This window comes from Egretta garzetta, unplaced genomic scaffold, assembly GCF_000687185.1.
Source record: "Egretta garzetta isolate BGI_Z169 unplaced genomic scaffold, ASM68718v1 scaffold432, whole genome shotgun sequence".
Classification (NCBI taxonomy): domain Eukaryota; kingdom Metazoa; phylum Chordata; class Aves; order Pelecaniformes; family Ardeidae; genus Egretta; species Egretta garzetta.
In genome coordinates, this window is record NW_009258794.1 from 29,394 (window position 1) to 52,122 (window position 22,729).

Sequence of the window (22,729 nt, forward strand, 5' to 3'; positions counted from 1 at the left end):
CTTTTAACCTGCAGGGAAAAAAGCAAATGTAGCAGTACAGTTTTTTTTCCCCCCATTAAATGACTTGTAGTGGTTACAAGGGTGTTTCTCTGTTCAGTGTTGCCAGGATGGTAGCGTGAGAGAGGATATGCAAAAGCTACATTGATGGTTTTTAATCTTCCCGGAGTATGTCTCCCATGCAAAACGAAGGGTGTGCCACTATGGCGAACTCTCTTTTCCTGGGAAAAATGATGTATCCGTCGCTCTGGATGTGTATTTAGAGAAAGTCCTGCAGCTAGGTTTAGGTTGGCCATGGGGAACAATTCCTTCCCCTTGGGGCTGTCAGGCACTGGAAGGGGCTGCCCAGGGAAGGGGTCGAGTCCCCAGCCCTGGGGGGATTTAACAGCCGGGCAGAGGCGGTGCTGAGGGCCAGGGTTTGGGGGTGGGATGGCAGGGGTAGGGGAGCGGTTGGGCTGGGGGAGCTTAAAGGGCTTTGCCAACCCAAACCATTCTATGATTCTATGATTCTACTCTAGGTGGACAGGCAGTCTTAAATAGCTGGGCTTAAGCTGGAGCCAGCGGCTTTGCTTTATGAACATATTTAACATGTATGGCACGTGAATGCGTTCAAGAGCAAAGCTGTCTGGGTAATAGAAATAGGATTGTTTAATACGAAGCCTGGCACTTAATCTCCTGTGCTTTTGTTTTCAGATTTGTGCAAATCCCAGATCTGCAGTTTAGCAGGTACCTGTTTTGCCTGCACCTTTTAATTTACATTTGCTTGACTGCGTTGTGATTTGGCATAGCTGGACTAAAAGCTCAGAGTTTGTTCAGACCTTCGTGAGGTGGCGGTGCACGGGCTGAACGTGCGAAATGGGGGGAGCTTTCGGGCCATTAGCTGTGACACTGCGTCTGTGCGCATCCTGGGAGCGACGGTCGCTTCTCTTGAAACGACACGAAAAATAATACCTGGTGGATCTGTTATTAACAGATATAAAAATACCCAGCACTGTATGCGTTTTGGTAATCATCCTTCTTGGTTTAGCAGCCTTTAGGACACTGGGGGGGGGGAAAAAAAAAGGGTTCTGGCAAATTTAGCAATAGGGATATAAGTATTATTCTGTGCCTCCCTGCTGGAGAATTTCACCCCTTGTAACAAAGGCAAGGGAATGGCACGCTTCCCGCTGAGCTGCGGCACCTGGTAAGCTAATGCAGAGGCTGTGATGGGGTTTGAAGTGAAGATGCTGGATTAACTGGGGCGTCTGAGTGAGTCACGTGCTCCGTTTCACCATCCTGCCTAGGATCAGTAATTCCAACAAAAGATTGCTTAAACTGCTCCGGTGAATTCAGCTGCTGCAGCACACAGAGCTCCTGGTCCAAAAATGATAAAGAAAACAGTTGTGAGCCGCGAGGAGCATGGAGGTCTGGAGCTTTTGCAAAGCCTGAGAGCAAAAGTCTTTATCTTCAACCAGATTCTAACAGCAATAAAGGCTGTGATTGCTGCTTCCTATCTCTGTGGTAGCTGACGTGAATTGATAGGAGTTATTAATTGGATAAAATTGTCACATTTTTGGGGGGGAGGGAAGAGGGCAAAGGAAACGCAGCTTTGGATGTTTAACCTTCCATTCTTTATAGGGTCGTGTTTCTAGCTTGGGTGTTACACACAGGGCAGGACACCTGGGGGGGGACCTGACAGGTATTTGTGTCCTTTGAGTTGCTATGATTTAATTTGGTCTCTGCCTCTTAGCAAGCGTGGAAGGGGCTTGCATCTCGGGTCGTCAGGTACTGTAAAATTCTCCTGGAAAAGCCAGTGTCTTTGCAGTGTCTTTAGCTACGTAGATGGTGCTTTGGAAAGCTTAGTGAGATCTGACTGTATGTAACACCGCCCCTTGGAACTTCTGATGGTTCTGGCTCTCAAGTTTGTGGTTTTTGTTTTTTTTTTTTGTTAAGGGGCTTTAGAAGAATCTGATTTGAGGGAAGAGCAAAGGCCTTGTGGTTCGTAGTGTTGGCCAGGTAAATGACTCCAGGGTAGCTAATGTCACTCCATGTTCCACATGAACAGGTAATGGTTGTTCTTCTCTTAAAGTCTTCCGGTGTGATGAAGAGATTGCATCCAGTAAGTGAATATCGTAACATCAGGAGTAATGAAAACTCGACAGCCATGGGACATTTTTTTTATTTTATTTTTCATGCTGTGATTTCCCCTTTTACATATAGACATTTTATTAGACTTACAACCTTGGGGAAATGCTTAGGTTGCTGCAAAGCATTGCAAATGTACTTGTCCAGATCGGTTGTTCGGTTTGTATGTGACGTGCTGTCTAGTACCGAACGGATGCTCTTAGGATTAACGTGGAGTAGTTGATTACAGAAGGGCCTTGTAAAGTTGCTGTAGAAAGCTTTGTGCATGTGTGGGCCAGAATTAGTCTGTTCCTTTATTAGGAACTACAAATCAGATTGTAATAGTTAATCTCTGTCTGTAAGACACCGGCGGCTGTGTTGTGCTGATGATGACCCACAAGTTTGTGCTGCATTTTAAGAGTAAAGCTCAAAAACTGGTGGTGCTTGGTGCTCCTCCTGTGCAAGCATCCCCCTACCCCCAGCCACACAGTGATCCTTCCGTCTTCGACTGCGCTCCGCACCGGACAAAGTGGTCTGGGGAATTGGTAAACCAGTCTTCATGTTTTATTATCCTCTATCCTAAGTAAGCCTCTGGGTTTTTTTTTGTCTTTTCAGTATGTTCAAGCAGATGCTCCTACCAATAAAACACTGGCTGGGCTGGTGGTGCAGCTGCTGCAATTCCAGGAAGATGCCTTTGGAAAACACGTCACCAATCCTGCCTTCACAAAGCTTCCTGTGAGTATTGGGGTTAACCCACTGCTGTGACAGCCGCGTAGTCTGTTCTTCGCCCAGCATCCGCGCTGCTGGCGTGCTTCCAGGTGGTTGGGAGAGCTGTGCTTAGTCTGGAGCTTTTGTTGATGCATCCTCTGGAAGGGGTGACATAGCACACTCCTCCTTAAAAGCAGATTTTCAATGTAGTAAATCTTGTTTTCTATACATTTGGAAGTGGTTTCCTGAACGCTGTGGAAAGGTTTTAATTTCTAGTAAAATTCTAGGTAGACTTGTCAATTTTAAGTCAAATCTGTTGGGACCGATGCATCCTAAACTGAGTGAGTAACGTGCGGTTTCCAACACACACGAGTTTCCGCTGGTTGTTTCTGTTGATCAAACTTCAAACTTGTGATGCTGTCAGTGCTGATAAATGGCTTCACTGTGGTTTTTAGCAGCACATAGTTACCTGGGATAATTTTCCAGTCACTCGGAATATTGGTATACAGAAGCAATATCAACATTTTAAGGGTTGCTTATTTAAAGTTCAAACTTGGCCCATCTTGAGCGGTGGCGTCCTGGTGATTGCGCTCAGCAGTCAGCCCTGTTGGGCTTGGAACCCTGCCTGCCACCTAAAGAGTCTTGTCCAAGTGAGCGTGAAGTCCAAACAGCTGATGGAGGGAAGAGGGATATGGCAAATGGTAAGGACAGAGTTACCAAGAGGATTTTGGTTGTGAAGGGCAAGTTTTGGGATGGCAGGGGGAGGTTAACGGTTGGACTTGTCACTCGGAATATTGGTATACAGAAGCAATATCAACATTTTAAGGGTTGCTTATTTAAAGTTCAAACTTGGCCCATCTTGAGCGGTGGCGTCCTGGTGATTGCGCTCAGCAGTCAGCCCTGTTGGGCTTGGAACCCTGCCTGCCACCTAAAGAGTCTTGTCCAAGTGAGCGTGAAGTCCAAACAGCTGATGGAGGGAAGAGGGATATGGCAAATGGTAAGGACAGAGTTACCAAGAGGATTTTGGTTGTGAAGGGCAAGTTTTGGGATGGCAGGGTGATGTTGACGGTTGGACTTGATGATCTTAAAGGTCTTTTCCAACCTAGACGATTCTATGATTCTATAACTGCAGCATGGTATCAAGCACCCAGCTGGCCAATTTTGGGTAGGTTTTGTGGGCCACGACTGCTGTCGTAAACGCGGGTTTACACCCTGTGGACACCAGCAGGAAGGCCTTTGCTCGTCTTCACCACAGAATGCTTACTGGGAACCTGAGCTCGTGCAATCTAGGATTCTGTCTAGAAGTACTAAGTTGGAAATATTTATAACAGATTACAAGATCATAAACTGAAGTTGTTCTGAAAACCATTGGAAGTGCTCCTACCTTTGGTCCACCGCGTACAGAACACTTTTCTTATTTGATGGTGGTTTTTTGTTTCCCTCCCAGACACTTTGCTTATCTAACTCTCTTTGTGAAGAGTGTGAATTCATGCATGTTTTCTCCAGATGAAGGGTTTTCAAACTTGCTTATTGGGTGAGTCTCTTGGTGCTTAGGAACGCACGCAGGTGCACCACAAGATGCTGTTGAGATGTAGCTCACCATCTCTTCCCTTCTGATCACCTGATTCCTCCCTGGTAGTGAAAAGCTTTAGGGACAGAGGTGAACGTTGCGGTACTTTTTTCTTCGATATGGCAGTGTAGACCATAAAACTGTACCCACATTCAATAAGTTGATAAACCATTTGAGTGCTCTCAAGTCTTAAATCAATTTGTCTTATCTTAAAAATGGGTCATAAAGATTTCCGTGGCATTGTAAATATGTTATTCCTCTGTTTAACTACTCTTGCTGTTTTGAAGATCTAATCTGATCAAATTTGCTCAGCTTAAGTTTACAGCAGTTGGATCTCTCTGCCCTCAGTTAATTCCGACGGAAGACAACTCATCAGTACATCTTCCTTTATATTCTTTGTATGAGAAAATGCAATAAGTGCCCTTAAGATGAGGTTCACTGTCACTTTTTTTAGGCGTGTAATTTAAGGTCCTGGTTCAGGCTGCAAAGGAGGCTTTGTTCTTCTACCACAGCACTTCTAAGACGTGCAGAATGCTTCAGTTCTCCAGGACTGTGTCTGACTCGGGAAGAGAGGCGGGGCGAAGGGGCATCTTCAGTGACGTTGCCAATCTCCAAAAATATATTGAAAAGCTATTGTAGGCTTCCACTGAAAAGGAACTGAAGCTAAGAGAGGTTAAAAGTTTGTAGTTACCTTAGTAATCAAACTTAGTAAGTTCAACATCACCATGTTCCTGGCAAGGGAGGATCTGAAGTTGAAGAGGTGGAGGTTACACTTGTGTTAAAGAAACAAACCCCAAACCATCAAAACTTTGAGTGCTGGGACTGCAGAAGTCCTCAGCGTGGGACTGCTGCTCACGAGTACCATCGCTAAGGCTGCCCTTCATGGTCCGCTCCTTGCGTGATGCTGCTCTCCCTGACCCACACGGCAGCGGTTCCCTTATCGGAGCAGTTCAGTGGAAGTTAAGTGTTGGTCGTGAGAACTGCACTTGTTGCAAAACGCGGGGACGTGGCTCACCAGGAGTGCTTGCTGATGAGAATGTGTCAAACCAAGGTTGTCCTTCCAGTTGATGTTAGAGCCTTTCTATTTATTTTCTGAGTACTAGCCAGTGAAAGGTTGTCCTTCCAGTTGATGTTAGAGTCTTTATATTTATATTCCATGTACTGGCCAGTGACCTCACGCTCACCTTCAGTTCTCCGAAGCGTCTGCTCTCCAGTGCTGGAGCAGTCGGTGACAAAGGGAAGCTGATCTCCTCCGTCAGTATTCGAGGTAAACCTCTCTGACCCGGACTGTGTCTAAAGTGCTACGGACCACGTCTGTTGAAATGAGGTTCAAACACTTTCCATCATGATTTGGGTGGATGAAATAGACCTTGCGTTTGAGAGAGGGTTGTTAATTCTGTGCTTCAGCTCCTGTTCTTGGTACGGATGCTGCACAGTACAGGCTCTGGGAATAATCTAGAGTAAATGAAGGACTTGCAGCTTGACTTCTGTGCGTGTCTTCTGATTGCTCTTAAATGCATGTTGTCTAACCTGACCGGTGCTCAAAAAAGAAAATGCTGATTAATTCGCTTAGGCAGTTTCACATATTTGAAATAAAGGCTATATTAAGGTATTAACTCTTAAGACAGTAATGGGAAGCCTAGTTGATCTTAATTGCCTTATGGATTTTGTTGGGTAAAAATGTTGAAGGGAATCTGGTTTATGGACAGCTGCATCTCTTCTGCAGAACAGGTTTTGTCTAATTGTTAAAAGCAATTTCCTTTTATGCTAGTAGCAACCACCACAGTTTAATAAGAGGATCTTGCTAGAGTCTGCTGACGCTTTAAAAAAGTGACTTAGGTCATGAAAGGGATTGTGTATGCTGCTTTTCATGGTTAAGTATTGGCTGAACTTGCTGTTGGTGGTAGTAAAACCCTAACTTGCCCGAGTGGCTGCGATTGCTTGTGCTGCCGGGGACGCCTGGAGCGCCGAGCCCCGTGCCAGGCTGCAGGACTGCCTTCCAGGACCGCCCCGGTAACGCACAGGCATGCAGCCTTGTCACCAAAAGGTTTAATGACGAGCGGCTCGATGGGGGCAAAGCTGCAGCAGCCCCTGAACTTGAAGCCGGGGACGTTGGGGACAACAGGGTGATCAACAGTTCCCCAGAAGGCGGATGAGGCGGGCTTTGCTGCAGCCCTTTCATTCGGTTGCGTGGGGTCTGTGTGTGTCAGCAGAAAGGGGACGGTCGGTTCGGGATGACCACACGTGTCTAGGACAGCTGAAGAGCAGAAGCAGCAACTTGCATGCTGGTGCTGCGAAAATAATCTTCACAAAGGGTCTTCTGTCGAGATTGATTTTCTTTTTTTTAGAGCAGCTAGCGTGTGCATGCATGTTTGCAAACCAACGCTTGTGTTCTCCGCGCCGGGTCTTACGGCAATAAAATCGTTCAGTGTGTTAAAACGTTTTGTTTTCACTCGAGCTTCTGATCAGAGGCTGCTCCATCCGCAGAGGACTTCAGTTTGCTGAGAACAGCACTGAAATGCGTGCGGCTCGTAAACGGGCAAGGACCCGTGCGGCAGCTTTGAGCTCTGCTCCTGTCCCTGCGCAGTAGGGCTCCAGACAGATGGCAGACCAGGAGCAGCTCTGTTCTTGTTGAATGCTCGTGAAGGATCTTTTTAATGTTGTTCTTGGGCACTGGTGTATTTGATATCTCACAGAACCGCTTTGCTTTCCATTAGCAGCTCTGGAGCCAAGCAAGGCAATGTTTCGTTCAGCTCCCGTTTTAGTTGCCTGGCTGCAGAATGAGTTTGAAATGCTTGTCAGCAACGCGAAGGCTGTAACTCGGTGTTCGTTCCGTGTTAGCAAATACTCCGGAGGTGTAATAAATGGACTTAAAGAAAATGACCTGTTCTGATCTAAAAAGCAAGCTAGAAGCTAGATCAGAAACATTCCTAATCTAGGAAAGCTACCAGGAGGGCTGTTGGGTCTGCGCGGTGTCCCAGCTTTGTGCTCTCTCTGGTTCCAGCAGCAGGCAGCTTGCAGAAAGGCGCTGGTAACCGGAGTCTGGCCATTAAACGACTCCCCAAATTCTGCTTTGTGAATTGTACAACTTTCTGATTTTTACTGAGAAACACAAAATAGACCCATCCTGGTCTATGTTTTGCACGTGTATGGGAAGATTGGTTCCGTTCCCTATTCCAGTGAATAGTTGGGCATCTTCTGTTGAACAGAGCAAGATCAGAAGGGCTCAAGTCCAGGGTGCCCCTTGGCGTGGCCGTTGTGTGCTTCCGCTGGGTCTGCGTTCAGTAGGGGGGTCCTTCCTCGGTGGTGCCAAGGGAGACTGACTTCAAGGCAGAATATGTGTTTTGGTTGTGGAAGCTTAGCTAGGTGATGCGTCTGGTCACCACAACCCCACGCAGCGCTCCAGGCGTGGGGCAGAGGGGCTGGAAAGCTGCCTGGGGGAAAAGGAGCTGGGGGTGTTGGTCGAGAGGGGGCTGGATAGGAGCCAGCAGGGGGCCCAGGTGGCCAAGAGGGCCAGCGGCATCCTGGCTTGTACAGGAGGAATTTCTTGTACTTCAGCCTACTTAGTGAAATCTATTTGTTGACTCATGCAAGAAAATCAGGTGATTGCATTCTCTCAACTGTGCTGAATTTTGAGCCAGGTGTTAAAGCAGCTTGACCCAATATGCGAAATGGAACAATAACACCAGTAGCACCGTGCTCTTAGGAAAAAGCCGACAATCTTCCCTTGGGCCAACGCATTCCGTGAGAAAAAATTACGTACCTGTTAAAAGGAACATAAAATTACAGATCTTCCTGCTCTCCGCTGCCTAGCCCTTCTACTGGATTAAGTTCTTTAAAATTCTGTATTGCACGGGTGCCTTGAAGAAGCGGAAGGTGCCCAGGGAAGGTGTCGAGTCCCCAGCCCTGGGGGGATTTAACAGCCGGGCAGAGGCGGTGCTGAGGGCCAGGGTTTGGGGGTGGGATGGCAGGGGTAGGGGAGCAGTTGGGCTGGGGGAGCTTAAAGGGCTTTGCCAACCCAAACCATTCTGGGATTCGATTCTATGATCTGTCTTGTTTTGTCATTTCAGTGTGTGTTTAGAACAGCTTTCTCCAGACAGATATATTTTTATGTGTATAAGAGAGGGAGAACATAGGATATGCTGTGCGTTGGTGCTCTGCGAATCATGCTTAAGGTAGATTCTGGGTTCTAGCATTTGTCTGGTTCTGGCCTGACCTGAGCTCTCCGGTTGTCTTCCATTTCCAAGATGACTTTGATGATAGCTTGCTTCTTCCGAGCACGTACAAACATCCTGACCAGAGATACTGGTAAAAGAGCAAAGATGATTCCAAACTAACATTTGTCAGAAAAACTGTACCTTTCTGTGTAGGAAACAGTCCTGCCACTTCAGTAACCTTGTCGAGAACAGACTTGGTGGGACTCGGAGCTTTTCAGTCTCCTCATGCTGCTGTTGGAATTCCCAGTACCTGTTTACGTGACTCAGCTGCACTCTGCTAAAACTGGTATTGAAGCACTGAGGTGGATTTAGTATTTTAGGGCAGATCCACACAGTCACCGTTTCAGATCTTGACCAACAACTTTTTGTTGCGGAGGAGGGACGCGAAGGGAGAGCTTTAGGAGTGGGTATGGAGCCTGGCATTCAGATGTTCATTGCTAATGATTTGGTTTAGTCTGCTTAGTACAGATGAAGACCTTAACTGATGGCTAAGATTTTGGGTTTAATTTACTGCGAAATGGAGGCTCAAAGAGCAGTTGGGATTTCTGGTTTCAGCTATGCAAGGAATTTTTTTGCAAGCTGCTCACGTAAGGAAGGGCTCAGAGCTTTCAGGTGTGTCAGGTTCTGCTTGCAGCCATGAGGAATTCTACTCAAACCAAAGTCACTTAATCTTCTCGCAATATTCTTGAAGGAGAACGCAAAACTCGAAGTGATTCATCTGAAAATTAAACTGTGCATTTGATAAGTTCTATGTCTAAACCTCAGCTAACAAGCATGTGTTAATGTAAAATAATTCCGTAAAAGTCAATGTCACTGTGTTTTCGCTTTTCTTTCTGCTTCTAGGCAAAGTGCTTCATGGATTTCAAAGCTGGAGGTACATTATGTCACATTCTTGGTGCTGCTTACAAATATAAGAATGAACAGGGCTGGTAAGTTTTTACTTTTGGTTTATACACCTTTTGCATGAGATTAAGCACACGAAATGCCTGTGCAGACTGCCTAAAGTTTAATACTTTCTGGAGAATTCAGTAGGCAAGGGAGTTGGAGATGGGAAGAGGAATTTTTTTTCCTGTTTTGCTGATGGTAGCTTCTTTAAGACACCCCCCCCACTTCCAAATTTAAAGAGAAGTTGTCCAAGTTCAAGGTTTTGCTCCTGTAGGTTGGGAGTTAATTACGAGCTTGAGGGTTTTTTTTTGCCATTTGTTTGCTATATGACTGAGCAAATGAACCCGTATCCTAGAATCGCTGTTCCTGTCTATAAGATGTGAACCTTTGGTACTGTACTGAGTATAGGGTTTAGTTGTAACTGGGAAAACATGATGCGTTCCATAGATACTAATAAATGCTAAGTTTTCCACTGCTTATCAACCTCCGTAAATGGGGAGGGTCAGCAGTTAGAAAGATGCTCGTGTAGCTGTTGATGCCACTATTAAAACTATTTCTGTGACATCCCCGTAGTGTTGTGGCCCCTGTGTTTTTCAAAGTTACAATTTTCTTTCTGAGACAGCAGTAGCATGAATTAACTGTATTGGAGAACATCGGAAAAAAGCCTGAGGATGAAAAGTCGGTAGATAAGAGTCAGCAGAGCTTGTTCTTGTACGTGAGTTCAAACAGCTTCTGATCTGATGTTGTGCAGGCCTGGAACAGCAGCGTTCCTGGAACTGACTGCATCTGTTACCCACAAGAGCAAATGAAAAGGCAAAAATAAAGTTGTTTCGGTAGGGTTTGTTATTTTTAGGAGTCGTTTATACTCCTATCAGCTGAATGAATATCAGAAAGCTGGTATGGGTAAACTGCTGTCAGTTTTTCTACTTCAGTGTTGCCAACACCCCGGGCATGATGCGTGTCCGTCGTGTTCTGTGTGGCCTTTCGGGAGTGTCTTGCTACCTCTTTGCCGTAAGGTAAAGGAGTTAAACGGCTCCTACTTCATGAATATTTAAACACTGCAATTTTTTCCAAACAAATTTAGTTTTCAGTCACTGAGATTTGTCAGCAAAACTCAAGATGTGGTTGCCTCTTCTCTTCTCACTCTCTTGCTGATTCCTCAAAACTAGCGTGGGTAGTGCCTTGTGTTTGTGCATGTGGGATGTAGAGGGAAGTAATACTTGAATTTAACTGAGGATCAGACTTAGAGCTTGGAATGTATCCTTCACTGACTCAACCAAATAATACGTGGTGTTTTGCCTGAAATACGATGATTTATTTGTTTTAATGGTATGCATTGTCGCTCTTGCTTAACCTGTTTGTGAATGATCTGTCTTATAGGAGAAGTACCTTTCCTCGTCATAATAGGTATGTCTGAAAAATGCACTTACCCAGTGCAGCTGGACATACCTTGTCTATCACTGCCATTCAAGTAGCTGTTTGCTAAAGCCTCTCAGGGGGTACCACTTAAACTGAGGGCAGGAAGAATTAGTCCTACTTTATCTAAATGGGCAACTAAAAAAGAAAACCAAAGTGCTACCTCTTAATATATTGACATACTTCTCTGCAAGTATGGGTTTCAAAAGCAGACAAAAAATTGGGGGCATGTATAGCATTAAATGAATAACGTAACGCAGATTTTAGGCAACCAAATGTAAAAGATGTTGGTCAAACTTGAATGCCTTAAGTATCTTTGGTTCAAGGGTACTGAGGGCTTTTATTAGGTGTCTAGGAAAATAGTCGGTGTTTATTTGGCATTTACCTTCCTTCACTTCCTTGCAACTATTACGTTTGAGAAGCGTATGTTTTGAATACGGACCACAAAGCTGCCAACGGGTAAATACTGGAGAAGTGACTTGATTTTGGCTCTTAAGATCCTATGTATTATAGATGTGAAATACATTACTGAGTTGTGCAGTGAACTGGCAGTCTCCTTGATGACTGGCCCGACTTGTAGAAGTCAACGTAAACTCACCACACACAACGCTATTCAAAGCGGTCATAAAATTCTTTTCAAATTGAACGACTACTCTAAGAAATGTGCCAGGATAATATCTTTTTAAGTTGTTTGCCAGGTCCTTAGCATGAGGGGAAGAGGCCCTAATACTGCGTTAGGAGAGGAGCCATCGCTCACTAAGAGTGAACGCTTCTTGTGCTGCCTGACTCTACGGCGCGTTCACGCGGTCCCGCCTGCACAGGCAACTTCTTTTTACAAATGCTAGAGAGCCTCAAGTGAAGAAAAACACGGAGGTCTCAGCTGAAATGTCTTTGTTTAATTTAGTAGTGTAATATCGATGTGTTGCCATCTCGTGTGGTAATGGGGTTTGTGACTAAAAATCAATCTGGCCTTGGTTTCCCGTCATTGTGTGTTCATAAACGTGAAAAATTGATGTGTTCCTGGAAACAAGCGTGTGTTTAAAAGAAGCTGTCGTTAGATATGGGCACAGGAATAAATTCTTGTATTTTAAGTTGGGGTGTTAATTGCCACGCAGTGACGGATATGCTTTATGTGCATGGCTTTTTCACCGTGTTAAGTGTACGGGGTACTTTTTATTTTATATACGGAAATCCCTTCTGCCAGGACTGCTGCTCCCCAGCACCAACTCGGCACTCCGGTTAAGAGCGTTTTCGGACTCTAGCAACAGCTTTTTCCAAAACTTGGGAGGTACAGAAGTGCACCGGACAGTGTTTTACACCTGAGAGTCAACAACCTGATTATCTGAACGTACCGTTGTGCTTTGGGAAAGGCTGAATTGTTAAGGGTCAGGCCCAAATCTCTTTCAGAGGCTCCTACAGCGCTGCTTGCCCTGGCTGGCAGTGACGGGCCTGTGGGGTAGCGCTAGCGCCGGCACCCACGGTGCTGAACGCGGCGAGGGACGGGTGTTAGTGCTGTTACCGTCCCTCCCTCGGGTCCTTGGGGGTCACCATTCAAATTCTTCATTTGAGTTGACTCATCTGTGCCTTCTGAATATGTGTACAGTTCAGGTGGGTACAGCAGAATGCCCTTGGCTCTTCCCAATCGAAAGTCGCAGATTTTGGGTTTTCCCCCTCATTTCGGATAGACGCTCAAACCTGCATTGTTCTTTCAAGAATTCTGATTACTTTGGCAATGAAGCAGCAAACTTTAAAGTATATACAGAATATAGAGAGATGTAAACAGATGGAATAGAGAGAGATGTATCAAGTATATACGGAAGTATATAGAGATGGTTATAAAATGCTCACATGGATTATGAGCTACCTATATGCTGGGGGTGGGGTTGGGTGGTGGCTTGTTCTCCAAGAGATAAATAGTTTAGAAAATCTCAGGCAAATGAATTGCTGTGTTTTTCCTGGATTAGAATCTGGGACTGGTGGATGGCGCAGCTTAGAAGTAAGAGAAACGGGAGAGCTTGTTGGTGAATTTTCTCCTCTAGTTGTTGGAATCCCTCGTGAGCGTTTGATGACGTTTCTGTTCAATGATCCGTTGTGACTGTGGTGGAATGCACAGCCCTGCTGCGGGGCTTTGTTGGACAATGTCAACATTCATTTTTCTTAAACATTTCACAAATCGGCTGCATTACGTTTTATTTGGTTCATTGTGATTTTTCTTGCTTGTGAGGGCTGCCAGGTGGAGCAAAAATATTTGTGATTGTGCTTCAAGTGTTCTTATGTAGCTGCCATGATAGACTGGGTTTTTATGTGGAACGTGAAAGATGCTTGACTACTGAATGGAGGAGAGTTGAACTTCACACTTTTGAATAATTTTCCTTAACAGGCGGAGGTTTGACCTGCAGAATCCATCCCGAATGGACCGAAATGTGGAGATGTTCATGAACATTGAGAAAACACTAGTGCAGGCAAGAAACTCTTATACGAAATCATGTGTTCGTGTGCTCAGGGGCAGGGACTCACCAGGCTTCTGTGTACCTCAGCTGTGACCCACTCAAGAGTTCCATCCTGGACTTCTGTAGGAATACGATCCCCCTCCCTCCCTCTCCCACCCGTTTTAGTCACAATTCCGTGTTATTACTTGAAAACGTCAGAATTTTTTCATCGGTATTCTGTGGATATGCATAGGGTGAGAAAAACGTGTTTGTAAGGTAGGAGAAAGCATCCCGAGTGTCGCTGTCTTCCTGTGGAAGAAGCAGCCATAGGATCGAGTAACCACCTCTGTATCCATCCGTGCAATTGCGGACTTTTGGGGGACTTTCAGCTTGAGACGAGTTTGCCTTTTTTCAGGGTTAGGGTACACTGTAGACTCTCTCGCTTGCTTTATCAAACAAGATACTGCCAGAAGAGAGCAGAAAACAACTGTATGGAATTGAATTTGAAGTTAATTTTTCTTAACTGCTGTGTATGAATACCAGAATATTTCTTTCAAACTCTAAAAGCTCAGTGTGTAATACAGTCAATAACCTCCAGGTGCTTGTCAAAAATGGAAATAGGAGGGACAGCAAAAAGAAACCGTACACTCATTATAAAAAAACCTGTTGCCATTGTGTGGTGGTTTCAGTGCTTAGAGTCCATGTTAAAATCCAAAATAAAACAAGCGTGTACCTGCAGATATCCTAGAAACGCGTGAGTCTGCGTGTTGGTGCAACAGGACAGGTTCAGAGTTGGAAGTTGACACAAGCAAAGTCTTCCAGAGCCTGTCAAAAATTCTTTGAAATCAAATCCATGGTTTCCATGACAGATGTTGTGCGAGTGGGATCGTTGGGTCGCGTTCCCTTTATCCGTGCTAACGTCTCTGTCGGAGCTAACAGCAGATTGGCAGGGACCAGAAGAAAACCCAGGATAAGACTTTGGCGGGGAGGTGTGCAGAGGAAACGTCGCTGTTGTAGGGGTTTCTGGAGCTAGTGTGTCATATCACAAGCCGATACGTGTTCCTTTGGAGCCTTTTCAAGCATTGGTGATCTTAATAAGAATTTCTCTGTCACAGGTGCCCTGCTAATTTCTTATTTAACTTCTTCTCTCCACTAGAACAATTGTCTGAGCAGACCGACCATCTACCTCATTCCAGATATAGAATTGAAGTTGGCTAATAAATTGAAGGATATTGTCAAACGTCACCAGGTAACTGTTAAATAGCATATCTTAAAACAAATGTTTTGTCGGTTGTACGATAAAACATATTTGCCTGACTACTAGATAGTGGTTACCCCCGGACTGTGGCTGACAACACAGGGCAGCAGCAAGTCACTTAAAACCAGAAGTTCACTGTTTGTAAAATGCCGTTAGTAGTTACCCTCGCGTGGAGACTGACTCATAACTCTGTTCTAAAAGCAAATCTGAAATCTCTATTGAAGTGAAAAGTAGTTATGGTGTCTCAGTGAGTTGGCTGCGAGCCCTAGCTATTTCCTGTTGGACACCTGGTTGTATAAAGCAGAAGCTCGCTGTTTGTCCACATCTGAGACCAAGGAAGGTAGCGTGTGATACAGCTGTCCTGGATATGCGGGGACGGCATAAGGAAGCGTTAATCTTAAAATGATTGCTACTTTTTTTGCCTTTTTTTAACTGGCTTTTTTCTTGCCTGTGAACAGAACCGAGTCTCTTGGTTATTAGGTAGTCAGCGTGTTTCCAGGAGAGTCAACATCTCGCCATTGTAATTTAATATACTCAACGATGAACTGAACAGGATAAATAGCTTCATCTCTCAAAAATGTAAACAGTCCTTTCACTTGTCTTGAGAAGTATCCTGGAATGTGAACTCTAGATGGTCCGATAGCCTTTTGTGCTAGGATAATTCACGGCTGTAGCCAAAGTAAACTGTTTCCTTTCCAGATCAAATGTATTTCCTGTGTTGTGATTATGAACCATCGTCTCGACTTCAGTTGTGTAATTTTTCACAAGTTCCTCTTAATTGTTCAGCTGATTCAGGATGTTTGTGGTTGTTTAAATTGGAGTTAATGATTCAATTTTCCTTTCATAAAGGAATTCTGTAGTGAACTCGGAGCATGCTGTATCCATGAATGATTTGAGGGACTTTTAAAGCAGGCAGCTTTGTCTCTAAAGGGACGTGAAGAGCTGAAAACAGAAATAGTCCCCAATTCTGCTTTTTGGGCTTTCTTCCTTTGTCCCACCTCTGAATGCTCATCTTGTGTTTGCATTGCTACCTGTGCTTGCTCACTGTCTTGATTTTTTTTATTATTTTTTTTTTTTAAATTTTATTTTACCTGTTGTTGCCATCTTCCCTCTACCCCATCCCTAGTGCCTGTGGCGTTCCCAAGTCCTCGCTGCTCTGCCCGCAGCCTGTGCAGAAGAGTTGCACCTCTCTTGCCCCAGCGCAGCGCTAGCGTGCTCTCTGGGCTTACAAAGAGAGGTGTCAGTAAGATGTGTGTTCTCTCTGCTGCTGAAGATGCTGTTGCTGTTTCTGGTAGTCACGCTTCTTCTGATGTTCTTTATAAACGTTGAGGATTCCTCTGAGAAGAGCCAGAGTAATTTAGGAACTTGAAAGCAGGTAATGAGTGAGATTTAGCATTTATATCTGCTTCAAGCAAAGTGTTTTGTCGGTAGGTGACTCCTTCCATCTCGTTACCTCTTTAGCTTCCATTCACATTTGGTTTAGCGGAGGCAGGGAATAAGCCTTACAATCTGCTTACATCTTTCGGAACACTGTTTTAATGTAAAGTTATCCCTTTGTTTTCAGCCAAGATAGCATCTAAAAGAGACTTCCTCTTCATCTGTCATGTCTTGGGTTTTTTAAAGCTCCGTGGGAAATAGATGAAACTTGCTGATCTGATTCCCAGAGCTCAGAGTAGATACAAAGAGCATCTTTAGCTCACGGCAAACGAAGGGAGAATTTCCGTTATCGTTCCTTAAACACTTTGCATGTTCTTCTTCATGCCAGGGCTTTTTCCTTTCCCTCTGAATGCTTTTAAATTCTTACTTTCCTCCTTGCTTTTTTGCTGTTGCTGAGAGCACCTCCTCTCCCTTTAGCCGCTTCTCTGAACTCTTGTTGGTGTAGGAACTCTTGCCCTTCGGCCCCTGATTCCAGAGTGGTCTCCAACTGTTGCTACCATAATGCAACGCGTCTTCATGCCTTTTTTAATTTTCCTCCTTTTGATGCTGTCCTCTAGATAAGCTGTTCACATATTGTTGGCTGTAACCTATCCCACGTGCTCTTAAGTCCTTTAAATAAATCTGTCAAGTATTTCTGGAATGTAAATTTTGAGTAACATTTTCCTGCAAACTGTTCCAAAATGTAATTCCTCTGCGTAAGAGCCTGCGGTCTGTGAATCTCTGCTGTCCTTGGAAATGACTCTTCGTATATGGAGGTGTCTCTGAAGATGTGGGAGAATCCTTATGGCCCTCCACATAGGGGAGGGACAGGGTTTTCTTCACTGGCCACGCTAAGCAGTGTTATATATTTATTTAACAGATACCTAATTACGTAGTAGAATTATTTTGCATGATGGGGTAGGTCCAATAGGAATATAATTGTGGCCTGTACCCATATGTAGAGAAATTGCTTTGTTTGTGGCATCTAGGTAAGCATGAGAAGAATATCTGTTGCTTCTCATATATCAAAAACATGATGTCCTAAACCAGCAAGAAGAAAGTGTTCTCATGTTTGTATATTTTGACAAACAGTGGTATCATGGTAGTGTATTTCTGGTTTATTCCCTTTGTTCTATGATTTAAGAGGCTTTTTTTGAAAGAACATGTGTTTATTCTGTCTCTTGACCTAGAGTATTCCTTGACTACTAAGGATGTTCTATGCAAGGCAGCCATTTCTAGTTAAGTTTCTTGTAGACTTTGTCATATGTAAATTGTCATATCTAGAAATTGTTTTGGACCAAAGCGTGTGCTTAATGGAAAACATTTACAGATGCTTTCTTACCAAATACTCACCAATAGGTTTGTATGAACTGGCAGTTGAACAGCTTACAATGAGAATTGGGGCAGAAGGAACTAGAAGGAGGAAGGATTTGAGGAATAAAGAGCAAGATGTGACAAAGTAGTTTGGCAGCAGCCGTAAGATAATTGCCTTTCCCTGGCACTCCATAGAGGGGGTGTTCTCCATAGCTGCACTGAAGTGAGCCTTGAATATTTCTAGGTTGCATGGGATGTGGATAAAAAGAAGCAGCCGAGAAGTTTGGGGGAATGTGGTGAAGGTTTCTCATTGCAGTTTCTTCTTTTCTCCCACCTTTCCCGCAGGGAACAGTAACTGAAGAGAAATCAAAGGCTACCCACCATGTTTATCCAAGTCCTACCTCAATGGATGACGGTAAAGTTGCTTTCCACTTTTTAAGTGACAATAGTCTCGTAACTAAATTCTGTTAGCAGTTTTGGGAGCTTTCGCACAGACACAGCCTGGCCCTAGCCTGCTCCTGAGAGCCGCTTGAAAAGTATTTCTGGTGTTAACAGCTCCAGATAAAATCAGTGCATCCTGCTTCTTAACTGTTGGGTGTAACATCCACATTTGTAATTGATGTGACCTTTTCAGATTGAGCTGTGCTAACACTGAATACTCTTCCGTGATTGCATTGGAAATGGAGATGATATTTATTGCTGAGCGCAGGGAGACATTTTGTTTGTCTCAAATCACTTGCAAGCTGAAGGGGAGCAAAGCTGAGGGTCTGGAAGAACTTAAAAAAAGAAACTAAGTCAGTTTAAAAATGAAAAGGAAGGCTAGTGAAAGCAGGGGGCTTAAAACTAAAGCTTCCATTAACTTTTTTTTGCTTCCTTGATGTCCCCTGGTGTGTACGTATAGGTCAATGTTGAGCGAAACTTTATTAGGAATCAGGTAGATGTCGGCAGGGTAGCATAGACACTAAGGGAAATGAGACTCAAAAAACGTGCTGCCGTGTTCTCGTCTGTCCAGGCGGCAGGCTGGGAATGCTGATACGTATCATTGTGTGTGGTTTGGCAAGGTGGACACAATAGAAAGTAGATAAATAAATAAATTGAGATTGGCTTTGTTATGACGTGGTCTGCCTCGATACGAAGGACATAGGCTCCACACAAGCAGTTGAACAGCTGTATCCATCAGCAAATAAATTAATAAATATCTTGGGCTTTTTCATCTTAAATACATTTCATTGTCTGGTGCTTCATTGCTGTCAAGTCTGAGCTTCACTGACATCAATCAGCTTTTTCTCACGCGCCCTGGCATCTGACGGCCACTAGATGGAAGTGTTCTCTTCTGTATAGGAATGGCCATGGGTGGTTTGTCCTCTGGTGCTTGTCTGTGGTCTGTACTGCGGGTAATATCGTGCCTAGCCGCAGGTTTGTGTTTATGCTCTTGGAAGAGGGTTGAGCGTAGCAGGTCCCATCTCTCTTGTCGTCAGTGACCGTGCAGATGTGCTGGGCAGAGCTCTCTTCCCCCCTGAGAGGAGAAAACAGCCATGAATTCAAGCAGTGTAACTTCATACAGCTTGAAACCCTCAGCGTTTCTCCTTTAATCCTGCTCTGGGCCATCTTCTCGATATCAGAGGTGTAGTTTAGAAGAAAGAACCGTTTAAGACCCCAGTCAGACTGAGCGTATGCCACATTGCAAAACCAGCCAGGTATCAGTCTTGCTCAGGAAGCCTGTATTACCTTGAAGTCGTCGTTAACACCACTGTGAAAGAAGGGAGTTGAAATGCAGGTTTCGTTAGACTCTTGGAAGTCCTTTTTTATTAAAATCTGTTTCACCACCACCCCCTGCCCTGACATTCTGCCTTGAAAATTTTATTCCTTCAAAACTCTATTGTTTTGTTAAATACCTGTTGAGAGTAGAATGTAGTTCTGGGAAGAGGGTCTTCTGAAGTAAGTGTGAATGAGGGGATTCAGACATCTAGCAACCATACAGAAAGACAGAGGGGAAACACTTACCGCTGGACAAGAAAGCATTTGGGGAGAAATTTAGTCTTTTTGGTTATACAGAGATTAAAAAACCAAGTGACAGATCGGAGCGTGTCTCTCTCGCCCTGTTTTTTCTGCTGTCTTTACCGATGGGTGGACTGTTCGGTGGATAAGGAACTGGCTGGATGGTCACATCCAGAGGGTAGTGGTCAATGGCTCGATGTCCGTATGGAGAACGGTGACGAGTGGTGTCCCTCAGGGGTCCGTACTGGGACCAGTGCTGTTTAAGGTTTTCATCAAAGACTTAGACAGCGAGATCGAGGTCCCCCTCAGCAAGTTTGCGGATGATACCAAGCTGAGTGGTGCGGTTGACACACCAGAAGGAAGGGATGTCATCCAGAGAGACCTGGACAGGCTAGAGAGGTGGGCCTGTGTGAACCTCATGAGGTTCAACAAGGCCAAGTGCAAGGTCCTGCACCTGGGTTGGGGTAACCCCCAGTATCAATACAGGCTGGGGGAAGAAAGGATCGAGAGCAGCCCTGCCCAGAGGGACTTGGGGGTACTGATGGATGAAAAGCTGGCCATGAGCCGGCAATGTGCGCTGGCAGCCCAGAAGCCAACCCTACTTTGGAACGGGTCCAGAGGAGGGCTACAAAAATGATCCGAGGGCTGGAGCACCTCTCCTATGAGGACAGGCTGAGAGAGTTGGGCTTGTTCAGTCTGGAGAAAAGAAGGCTACGGGGAGACCTGATTGCGGCCTTCCAGTACCTAAAGGGGGCCTATAGGAAAGATGGGGAACGTCTTTTTAGTAGGGCCAGCTGTGTTAGGACAAGGGGAAATGGTTTTAAACTAGAACAGGGTAGGTTCAGGCTAGAGGTAAGGAAGAAATTTTTTACAATGAGGGTGGTGAAACACTGGAACAGGTTGCCCAGAGAGGTAGTGGAGGCCCCATCCCTGGGAACATTCAAGGCCAGGTTGGACGGGGCTCTGAGCAATCTGATCTAGTTAGCAGTGTCCCTGCTCACTGCAGGGGGCTTGGACTAGATGACCACTAGTGGTCCCTTCCAACCCTAAACATTCTATGATTCTATGAACGTCCTTTTGGAGAATTTGTTCTGTCCCATTCTGAGTTCCAAGCCCAACTGGCCAAGGTGTTTGGGAGATAAGACAGGACAGGATGAGCTGGCAGGGGATAGTGCTTCCGCCAGCCAGCCAGAAATGCTTCTTGCTACTGTTGAGAAACAGATGGGCAGCTTCAGGCCTTGTTGGGTCTCAATCTGGAGTGTGTTAGGGTATGAATGTATGTGACCAGGCAAGGAAATGTAATAATCCTTAATATGATTTTACTAAGGTAACATCTGTGTCGTATGCAGGCGGAGCATACGCATGCTCAGACCTGGCAAAGGTAACGTGGGCACGTGTGTTACTGTGGCGGGCCAGGCCATTTTAATTTCACTACAGCAGACTTTTATCAGAGATGATTGCCGTAACTTTACTGTGACTGACTATGGAAAAGCAAAATAGCGTTCCATGTGCTTTACAATCTGATGTTCCATCTCTTTCCCCTTTGCAGATGAATGGTTGAGACCTGTGATGAAAAAAGACAAGCAGGTGCTGGTACACTGGGGCTTTTTTCCAGACAGGTAAAGAAAGGTGGGGGAAGAAAGCACACCCCAAATCTTACTTAAGTTTGTTGAAGGAAAAGGGTCGATTAAAGAACACAAGTGGGAAAATCCATGTCCTCAAACAAGCTGCTCCTTCAGCTTACCGAGTCTTGCATCTCCTTAATAGCAGTGCTCTGTGGTTATCAGTAGTGAACCTGCGTGGGCAATGTCCCAGCTGTGTGGGCTACAACTGTGCCCTTCTTCTGCAGACCTATCTCACGCTGGCTCTTCTAAAACTCTAACCCGAATATTCAGTACTGCATTGCTGCTCTTTGATTCTGAATCGTTGTACGTCGCTGTTCATGCTATGAGCCACGCAGTGGTTGTCTTACGGGGTATAACCACGCGGTAATTTAGCGTTGCTACCATTTGTCTCAACGTCCAAGGCTTGACAAGACTTAACTGGTGGTTTGAAACCGAAATATGTGTCCCCAGTTGTGATAGCGGCAGGTGGGTAAGGTTAGAAAAGGGGAGTCTGTCCTTCTGCAGAGCCACTAGTAAGGCTGCAGACTGAACCAGGCTTTGAAAGGGCGGAGTGAGCCTTTCCGTGGAGTTAGTCAGACTTTCAAGCCAAAAGGGAGAACTTCTGATCGCCTGATGGTTGAACTTCCACTCCATGGGTTGCCTTTACTCAAGGGCCAGTGACTGTTGAAAGCAGCTTGTATTTGAGAAAGCTGTCGTGTTGTTAGGAGATGTTAGAAGATAGTGCATGTATTTAAATAACTTTTTCAGGGTACTAAAATCTGCTCTGCTGTGCATGCACAGAATTTTCAGGAACTGCATGCGTATTTGAGTGGAAGAGAGCAAACACCAATCACATGGAAGTTTCTTTCTTCATACAGATGAAGAACCTTTAAATATTTTTATATTTGTCATATCAGTAGTCAAGTTTGTGTTGACTCTGTGTGTGTATATGTATTTATAAATATCAGTATAAACATGAGGAACGCTATATACGCATCTTTTCTTGCATATGACTTAACCCCATTGCTCAGTACATGCCGTGTGTTGATCACAAAGTATTTTGGCTTTGCTGTTACTGAGTGCAGTTTCTTAGTATTTATAAATAGGCTTTTTGAGGGAATAGCAGGTGGAAAAGAGTGAGTAATAAATGGGTTCTACAGCAGCAGGGGTTGAAGCAGAGGATGCATGCTCCTTCCTTCTAGGAATGCAGTATCTCCTGCTTTAAACTCATAAGAACAGAAACAAGTTAATTAATGTAATGCCAGGGTTTGAACAAGTGACTCAGAAACTGTATTTATACCCCTGAATCTAGAGAGCAGATTTGCAATTTTAAGCTGGAGCTGGCTTCACTGAGATGGCTTTTAAATTCAGAAAGTTAAGAACGTGCATTAGATGCCTTGGACCCCTGCCTTTTCAGTGTGTGCTATTCCTGTAGCAGAAACCAGTGATTATTGCTTTAACTTCTCATTGCATGGAAAAATCCTTTACTATTCTATCTCAGCAATGTGATTTGCACGTCAGGATTGCTGCAAAAAAAATCCTGCTGGTGATTTTCTGGATGAACAGCCCAGGGGACCAATTTTGTTTTCTCTTGACTCTTCTCATTAGCTATGACACTTGGGTTCATGCCAATGAAATAGATGCTGAAATTGAGGATCCTCCAATTCCTGAAAAGCCATGGAAGGTAAGTCTGCAAAAGTTACTGTATTGGTATAGCTCGTGCTCGGGTGCTGCTAGACCATAGAATGGTTTGGGTGGGCAAAGCCCTTTCAGCTCCCCCAGCCCAACCGTTCCCCTACCCCTGCCATCCCACC

The 22,729-nt window shown here is 44.8% G+C and overlaps 1 protein-coding gene across 2 annotated transcripts in view; it reads left to right on the top strand.

The window, feature by feature from the left end:
• The first annotated feature begins 2,719 nt into the window (after nucleotides 1-2,719).
• LOC104135905 (SWI/SNF complex subunit SMARCC1) overlaps nucleotides 2,720-22,729 on the top strand; it is a 49,499-nt gene continuing 29,489 nt past the window's right edge. The window contains exons 1-7 of one of the 2 annotated variants that reach the window (XM_009649600.2): nucleotides 2,720-2,835; nucleotides 9,439-9,524; nucleotides 13,277-13,358; nucleotides 14,482-14,574; nucleotides 17,659-17,728; nucleotides 20,861-20,930; nucleotides 22,524-22,599. In XM_009649600.2, coding sequence (XP_009647895.2) covers nucleotides 9,451-9,524; nucleotides 13,277-13,358; nucleotides 14,482-14,574; nucleotides 17,659-17,728; nucleotides 20,861-20,930; nucleotides 22,524-22,599 — 465 coding nt within the window. In that variant the 5' untranslated portion in view covers nucleotides 2,720-2,835; nucleotides 9,439-9,450. The remainder of the gene's footprint in view (nucleotides 2,836-9,438; nucleotides 9,525-13,276; nucleotides 13,359-14,481; nucleotides 14,575-17,658; nucleotides 17,729-20,860; nucleotides 20,931-22,523; nucleotides 22,600-22,729) is intronic. The other variant, XM_035889308.1, reaches the window with a different exon arrangement.